Genomic DNA, 9,500 nt, shown 5'->3' with positions numbered 1-9,500 from the left:
TCTTTGTAAACAATACAAAGAAAAATCTTATAAATATTAAATCTTTTTTTTGGGTAGAAAGGGATTTATTTTTGTCAATTATTTTCATTAAATTTGACCATGTATTTTAAAGCTAATTCAGAATAAAATAAAAGGAAATAGATATCATTGTATTTTTAGTGAGATGAATTCTACATATGGAACATTAGTAGTACAAAAATAGCATTTTATGGCAAAGCCCAGTCCTGATATTGAATATAATAATTACCTATATAGATTCATGAAATTAAATTTGTTATGTGAGTAAAAAATGCTAAACTTTATGCATAATATTTTATCATTTCTAGTCTCTTGAAAATATAGATATTCATAAGTGGAAAATATGGCCATGTTTCTATATCCTTATAAACACAAAGGGATGTAATAAATAATTTCTGAACTGAAATGAAATATATGTTAAACTTATAACTTTCAGATCTAATAAAGAAAGATACTTTGATTTTTTTTATAGTTATATTGAATCTAATCTGTTGAATAATTGTAAAAGTTATTGCCTGTAACTTTCTATTCTAATAAAGACATTATTTTGAAGTATAAGAAAAGTGCTAGAATGCAAATAATGTTACTTATTTTAATCATTATATAATATCAAAAGGCAGTCACAATGCAATTATATTTGAATGATATGTTATAAAAAGTAAAATAAAATAAAAATATATTAAAATACTTATGATTTTTGTTTATTTCTGATGAAATAGAATTGTTTCAAAAAGTTTTATATAATTTCTAATTTTCTCTCTGTCATTTGTCCAAATTTATTTCAATTGTTCTAAGGAGGGATTTTGCCGTTAAAAATTACGAACACTGCAGTTTAAATTTTATTAAATAGAATACTATATGTTGTTCTAAGAAAATATTTATATCTGATGTCTTATGTAAAAAAATAAAATAAAAACAATTTCTTATGCTTTATTTTTAAAAGAATTATCTCAAGTATAAGAAACAGTCTGTTGTGATCTCTTAATATATTCTTATAAATATGGCAAATATATTATTCATGAAATTATTGTATTAAATAAAATTCTTGAATATAGCCAATATTTCTTTCAGAAATATTGTTTTAATATTATATACTGTGATCTATTTGAGTTAAGAATAATTAAATGCAGATAAAAATGATGCTATTTAGTTCAGTTATTTGACCTAGGAACTGAATATTTAATTCTGAAGTAAGATCCAATGAAAAATAATAATAATAAGAGAAAGTAAGTAGTTTGTAAGTAAAAATTCAATAATAATTAGTTTTATTTCATTAAATATTTTGTCATAATAAAAATTTATAATTAATTTTAGTAATATTATATTAACTTTATAAACAATATTTTTGTTTTGATCTGTTGAAATGTATAGTTTGAATTATTGTTCAATCTGTAAAAAATGATATAAAGTTTGAAAATGTATTGTTTTGAAATATTATTTGATACATCAAAAATGTTCAAATTCAGTTGGAACAATGACTAGTGTATGTTAAGAAGCTAGAGCATTCCTAAAACAGGACATTTTTGTCCTGTTCCTTTGTGAAAAATTTAAAAAGTTGGCCACCTGAAAGTAAGCATTTTATAAAGACAATATTGTGATTAATAAATTATAGAGTATGCATACAATTTTTGTATTTTTAAATTATAATTATAATGGGTAAATTTTTGGCAGTGGGAATTATAATCTCCACATCCACACAAAGAAATTTGTGACACTAACAGATAAGTTGATCCTAAACAAAATCTCTGTTTCAGTTTGGAAAGATGTGGAGATTAAATTCCCACTGCCAAAAATTTACCCATCAAAACAGTAAAAGAGCTGGTTATCACAATAATGTTGAATTTGATCTTAAACAAACAGAAAGACAAATCAGTTTTGAATCCATGGGTGTGGATAATTAAATTGGTATCACACAAATAAGACTATAGTCTATTGTGTCCCTTGTTTTGTTTATGTTAACATATTTATGTTGTTTTGTATTATTTTATTTTATGATTTGCTTCAATTGTATGCATACTCATCTAGCTACAAACTTCTATATCTGACATGAATTGCTTATTCCTCTACTTCAATGTTATTTTTGTCATGTCACTGTACTCCAGAACATGTTTAAAATCTCAAATATTGAAAATCTTTTGGAACATGCTATCGACCTTTAAAAAGTCCATTATGATATGAAACTCTAAAAAAATTTAAATATTTCAAACAATCAAAAAAAGAACTGTTGGAATGTATTGCCAACACTTGTATTACATTTTTTTGCATGGATTCTGATGATGGGATGTAGTGCTGAAAAGCATTTAATTCTTGATTAAAAGTTAGACTCCTTAATCCCTTCCAGCATAAAATGTTTTTCAATTTTTCATGGAGTTGTCTAATTTGTATAAGTGTTATAGTATTTATTTCTCCCCTAATAGAATCAGTTTTATTGTTTATTTTTGATGAAAAGTTCAGAAAAATGCAAATGCATTTGTATATTGTTTTTATTTAGACTTATTTTAATTTATAAAGTTGGATATTAAAAAATTTTAAAATTTAACTTATTTAAGCAATATTTATACAGGGTGTCTCAGTTAAATGTTTCAGAACTTCTAAGAGGGGTAGGGTGCATCCCGACGACTCGGAATCATATAGCAATGCAGGGTCGGAAATGCTTTCCTGAAGTGGTGATGTGCACAGAAACAGCTAACCTCTGGTGCTGCAAAGAAATTATGGCTGGGAATATGCCTCATCAGATATTGTTCCGCATATAAGCGCTGTGTGGCTGGCCCACTATAATCTGCAGACCCATACACCAAATGCATATTGGTTAACTCTGTGCGAATTGACGATTCCCTGCAAGAATGCTTGGAACTTTCGCACAGCACCATCTACCATCTCAGGAAAGCATTTCCGACCGTACATTGTTATACGATTCAGAGTCGTCAGGATGCACCCTACCCCTCTTAGAAGTTCTGAAACGTTTAACTGAGACACCCTGTATAATACAGTACTTCAACAAATAATTTGCTGTAACATTTTGTGTGTGAATTTCAGCTGTTAAAAAACAACAAAATATTGGGATATTTCAGTCTATTTTATTGGGAGATTTCTACATTTGTGCTTGTTTGAACAAGCACTAGTTTTTAGCACTGAACCTGAAGCAGTAGTCACAAGTGTAACAACAATACTAAATACTTTCAAGACCATTAAATATTTTGACTTTTGAGAATTGGTTAATAATAGATTAAATAAAAATCAAAACAACATTAAGAATTGTACTGGAATAATTTCTTAGGAATAGAATTTAATTCTTAATAAAGTTATGTCTAATGAAAATTAAAAACTCATACTGAAAAGAGACTTTACTTCTCTAGAATCAAAGATATGAAGTTTGGATTGTCTTAAAAAAAGAAAAGAATGTATCATAAGTTGCCAAAAGTTTAAATTTAGAAAAGCAACAGTCGAAATCAAAGAAAATGAACAGAAAATTAGAACCGAGGTTTTTCCTCAATAAACAGATTAAGTTTATAATTATCATTAAAGGTATATGTAGAAGTTTTACAATTCAGTTTATTTTAAATCATCTGAATTTGTATTTCTTGATTTCCATAATGACAAAATATAACATATATAAAACAGCACATATATATGTGCTGGAAAAACTTTTAATGTTAATTAAAGTATATTGGAGGACAGTACAATAAAAAAAACTTCAAAACTGAAATCAATAGAAAATAACAATTGTGTCTTTGTAAGTGAACATAAGTGAACACAACATATTACACAAAATACTAATATAAGTATTCTGTATAATATGTAATGTATATAAGTATTCTGTAATGTAGAAATCACCTGTTTAATTTGAAGCTGGAATATCCTCATATTTCAAAAATTACAAGAGTTTGGAAATTCAAACCTGGAATAACTTAGTTCACACTGAGCAAATAGCAAAAAGCAAAACAAAAAACAAATGCAAAATTGTGTCTGGACTGCAAAAAGTATGATTGAGAATTTTGAACAGTCAGTTATTTACAAGCAAGAGAGAAATGTGCCATTGGTAAAACAAAATAGTTTTGACATTGTTTTTAATCACTATTGAATATTTGTTACAAAAAAAATGAAAGATATGTTGAAAAGAAAACAAAGTTGGGTGAGAAAAATGTTTAAAAAGTGTGAATTGCAAGAAAATCATGCTAATTATGATGTCTACTATGTTGTGTGATAATTTTGTAACCAGCTTATAAACAGCTAGAAAGTCTAACAACAAATGGCACTGTGATAAGTGACAAAATTTTTTCACTAGCAAAAAAGTTCAACAATTCCAAATTTCTGGGGGATTTGTGTACTGGTAAAATTTGCTGGAAATGATATGTTAATCGCTCTGTTTCTTTGCTTTTGCCAGCAATTTGCTTTCAGTGTGAATTAAGCTTAACAAGAAACAAAATGTGACAACTAAAGTACAGTAATTACATTTTATTGGTATTACTTAATAATTATCAATGAAAATGTTTAATTCGAATTTTGGATAATTCTAACTATTTTGCATTCCCTGTGAACTTCGAATTAACCAAGTTCAACTATAGTAATAATGATAAGATAATATTGGATAAACATATTTGTCTAAAATAGTTCAAATCAAAAACAATATTTAATTTCTGAGTCATTTATATCTTTTAAACAAAATTTGTTCTTAAATCAGAAGGTTTTTAAGTTAATAAAAGAGAGACATAATGTATGTATAAATAACTTTTTAATGTGAATATGAAGCTTATAAAGAATTATTCAAAATTGAACAAAATAAACAAAAAACTATTAGATACTTGTTGTATGTCTAATATATTTGCTAATATTTTATTCATATTAACATCACATGCAATTTGTATTTTAAATCACTTTATAATAGCCCGTTAAAATAGCATTAAGTTAACTTATAAAATTTTCAATATGTTAGATAAAGTATAAGAATTTTTTAAGATAAAATATTAATTTAGAAATTTCATATATCAAATATAAATACCAAAGTTTCATATAACAAAAAATAGATTATGAACAATTATTTTTAAATAAAGATTGGGCTAATAAATATATTAATATTTGGATAATTTGCTGCTATAAGGTAGGTGTATAGAAAATTATTATTTTACATAGATTATTAGTTTATTTTGATATATAGTTGCTGCTTTATAGAAGAATATAATTTAGTGTTTTACAAAGATATTCATAAATTGTTGGTAATTTAATAGTAAGTTCAATTTAACTAACACATTTACTTAAATTTTAAAATATAATAATTAATTTATGATTTAATTAAATAAATTAAAATTTGATAAGGAAGTTTTTTGTTAATTTATATTTTATTTAATATCTAAAAATCTTTATTATTCATTTTCTTAATTAGAGTACCTCTTGAATTAAACTTCAGTCTCTCCAGTAAAAATCCTTCTGATCATGTAACAGGACAACTGTTTTTTACTTTTATATTAGAAAATGGTCCAGGTAAATACTGATGTAATATATTTATTATATTTATTCAAAATTTAAACATTTTCTAGTATAAAATAATTATTTTAATTTTAAGATGGAAAAAGAAGGAAATAGTGTAATATAAATTAAATGCTATTGTACTTATTAGTTGCCATTAAAGTTGATTGATATTAATGAACAGAATAGTTATAAATTTAAAAAAAAAACTTAAATAATATCAAAATAATGAAGTAAAACTTATTTCTGAGCAATATTTTTAAATTTTAACCAACTTGGCATCTTACATTCAAATAGCACTTACATTCAAATTAGGAACAGTGCATTCTTTTGAATGTTTTAAAATTCAAATTAAAAATTTTTATGATTACATACAATTTTCTAGATATTCATAAATAGCATAGGTTTCATTTTACTTTCCCAGCTGTTATGTATATGTTACCGGCAAAGTATGAAAAGCCGGCATTCTATAGAATACCTAGGCATTGTATATAATGCCTGGCGTTTTTAGGCAATCTATGAAATATGAGAATTATTACATAACTTTCCCTAGGCATTGTATATAATACCTAGGCATTCTATAGAATGACAAATGCTATTTAGGCAAAGTATGAAAAAAGGTTCTGATAAGGCTATTATATAAATGACGTGCATTCCTCAAAAATACAAATGTTATTCTGAAAAAATAATGAGAGTGCCATTAAAAAAATTTATTCAAAATACGTAAAGAAAAATGAAAGTTGTACAAAACAAAATTTATGCCTTTCTTATTAAGGGAAACAAAATTTTCATATAAAAAATTACAATTAACCTACTTGTTGCAACATGGTAGGCTTGAATGACATTTTGAATTACATTTCATTACATTTTTCACGCAAAGACATTTCATATTTTGGCACTTTGTTTTACACATACATTTGACGAATCCTTGGCCGCTTCCACTGGACTGAGCAATTGCAACTGACCGGAGAGGAATTTCATGGTCAGGAATATCTTCAATTCTAAGCAAGTTCTTGGGGCATGGAGTGAATTGTGATCTCGCATATACTTGTTTTAAAATTCCTTCAGAAGTTCCAAGTCGGTAGAAACCATCCTCTGTCACACTCATTACAATTGCCAATATATTGCGCGAATCACCTCGCCCCTTGTCGACGTCAGGAATAGGAACTCGCACAGTAGTTCCCAAAGAAGCAGTGGGAAATTTTTTTTCCGAATTTATTTTCATTTTTTGGCTTGTATTTCCAGATTGATTTTAGAATTTATTTTACCTTCAATAGCATTTTCAGTTTTGAAACAAAGGGTGCACAAAATATCCATTTCATCATCTTTACTAGCATGGCCACAGAAGGTATGAATTTTTTGACGACATTTTTTGCATGCAAGTGCATCACTTGTTTCCTTTAAACACACACAACAGGTATCAGAAACGGAAATCTCTTCAGTAAGCATGTCTTCATCGTGTTGGTTTACTCCACTAACGACTATAATCTCATCTTGCGTAATCTGATTAGTTTCACCTTTTTCCATTGTTTTGACGCTTTCTATTACTTTTTCTAGCTGCTCCTCTGTATTTATGTCTTTTAATTCTGGTAGAAAAGAAAGCCCTACTTTAGGTTTGCAGCCAAAAAGAGCTTCGTATGGTGTTCTTTTGATCCCAGAATGATAAGCTCTATTTTTCATAAATTGAACGAAACGTAGTCCTTCACTCCAGCGGTCAGATTTGTTGTCCTGCATCCAAGTACAGAGCATATTTTCGATATCTTGATTAGCTCTTTCGACACTACCCTGGCTTTGTGAATGGCGAGGCTTCCCATGGACGATCTTCAGTGCTGGCCAAAACTCCTTCAAGCTGGTCACCACATTATTCGCAAATTCCCTACCATTGTCAGACTGTAATATAGACGGCGCTCCAAGCAACGAGAATATGTCCACTAGGTTGTAGGCTACTTCTTCAGCTCTTTTCGACGTTAGAGACTTAAGAATCACAAATTTTGTGAGATGATCTTGGTACACCATAATAAATTTGTATTCTCTATCTGGCTGAGACTGAAAGTCAATAAGATCTACTTGACAACGGGAATTAAATTCGGAAAAAATCATAGGTTTCACAACAATGCCCTTTTTAATACCTTTCTGTTTTTTCTGGCAAGGTTCACAAAGGTGGATGTACAGTTCAATATCATGACGTGTAACATTTTTGTATTTGATTGAAAGTTCTTTCAACATTCTATCACGTCCTCCGTGTCCAATAGCCAAATGAGCTTCATGAAGTACGTGAAATAACTCTGAGTCCGTGACGTAATACTGTATAGTACTGACGCCTTCTTTAACAGGATAAATGAGTTTACTTTTGTTTTCTACAATCATCACATCATAGCGATTCAGCAACCAATAGTCCCTGGGTTCCTTCTTAGTAGTCATTTTGGCTTTTTGTACATCATTTATTAACTTCTGGTAAGTAGTTTTGGTTAAGAAAATACTGTTTTTTGCAGCATTAACTTGAATTTTGCACAGTTCATCGTTGAATCATTGTTTCATGTCTATAGACCATGACACCTTCTCTAACACTACAGCTTGCTCCTCCATTTTCATGGACCACAGTAAAAAACTAATTTTTTGTTGAACAAATTTAAGTAAAATTGCGTATTTTGACACTCCTGAACAAACCGCAAAGTGCACAAATTCTAAGCCTGAGCCGCTTGTTAAAAGTCACGTGCCTTGCTACGTGATATTTGAAACAAAACGGAGATGTATTTCATACTTTGCCGGTTTCTCATTTGGCATTCTATAGAATGACTAGGAAATCTGTAAAATATAAATCGTTTCATAGATTGCCGGCTAGTTTTAGGCATTATATACAATGCCTAGGCATTCTATAGAATGCCGGATTTCAAACTTTGCCGGTAACATATACATAACAAGGGAAAGTATTGGAATCATGTCAAATTTGACTCTCTGAGTTTTTTGCAAATCTCTACGTTTTGAGACCCCCTGAATCCAAAAACGTAAAAAAAAAAAATTTTTATGGATGTGTGTTTGTGTGTGTTGGTGTCTATTTTGCTTAATATCTCAGGATGGGCTAAAGATTAAGAAACAAAATTTGGCCTGGTGGCTTGTATATGAGGGGCACTGCTGCTATTAAATTTTGGTGATGAAAGGTTGAAGGGGGTCATGTATCTTGAGAGGGGTAGGACTTAATGAAGATTTTATTCATTATTAAAATTTACACTCTTTTATTAAACTCATCTCCACCCTTAATATCAAGATTTTTACTATTTTATAATAATTAAAAATATAAAAAGGTTTTATAACAAAATCTGATGACAGAGGGTGTCACACACAATATTATTTTTTGCTTTATAAAAGTTATTTTTTAATGAAAATTCATAACATTCAGGAAAGTTATGCAACTCTCATTGCTGAATGTTTTTACTTTTGTATTAATGTAAAATCTGTACAGAAGCTGGAACCTTAGGTTAAAGCAAATTTATGCTTTTAACACAACTTCAGCACCTATGTTTCTCACAAATATAAAATTTTCAGTCTCTTCAGATAGCCTCTTCAAATATTAGAAAAAGAAAGACAAATTATTTCACTGATAAAGAAGATTGGTAGAACATTGACAGCTGAACTTTTGGATGTATCTGTGATAAAGGAATAATTCATCTTTCATGTTCTAATACTCAAAGAGGGCCTCTGAAAAGACCAAAACCATTTGTATTTGTAAGAAACATAAATGCTGGAAGTTGTATTATAAGTGTAAGTTTGTATTACCATATATTCCAGTGTATAAGTTGGCTTTTTAAGTTTGAAAAATTCTCTACAAAACTAGTGTCAACTTATATGGCAGATATTTAATACAAATCTTTACCACAGAATGATGTGGAACAGCATTGCTAACAATCTTTATGCATCACGATAACTTCAGCAGGCTACTACAAATATTTTCAACTAAAGCTTGTATTTGGTTGTTCTGAAATTTGTATTAAATTAGCGATTAATATATAATAAAATTTCAA

At 28.5% G+C, this 9,500-nt stretch overlaps 1 protein-coding gene across 1 annotated transcript; it reads right to left on the bottom strand.

Annotated features, from left to right (window-relative positions):
* Window positions 1–6,554: 6,554 nt before the first annotated feature.
* LOC111640963 (KRAB-A domain-containing protein 2-like) lies at window positions 6,555–8,066 on the bottom strand. Its single transcript, XM_023387059.1, has one exon. The coding sequence runs from the start codon at window positions 7,900–7,902 to the stop codon at window positions 6,703–6,705; it is 1,200 nt and encodes a 399-aa protein (XP_023242827.1). The 5' UTR covers window positions 7,903–8,066; the 3' UTR covers window positions 6,555–6,702.
* Window positions 8,067–9,500: the final 1,434 nt, after the last annotated feature.

This window comes from Centruroides sculpturatus, unplaced genomic scaffold, assembly GCF_000671375.1.
Source record: "Centruroides sculpturatus isolate CEXI.00-Female unplaced genomic scaffold, Cexi_2.0 scaffold1412, whole genome shotgun sequence".
NCBI classification, from domain to species: Eukaryota; Metazoa; Arthropoda; class Arachnida; order Scorpiones; family Buthidae; genus Centruroides; species Centruroides sculpturatus.
This window is presented reverse-complemented; position numbering and strand designations above follow the sequence as displayed.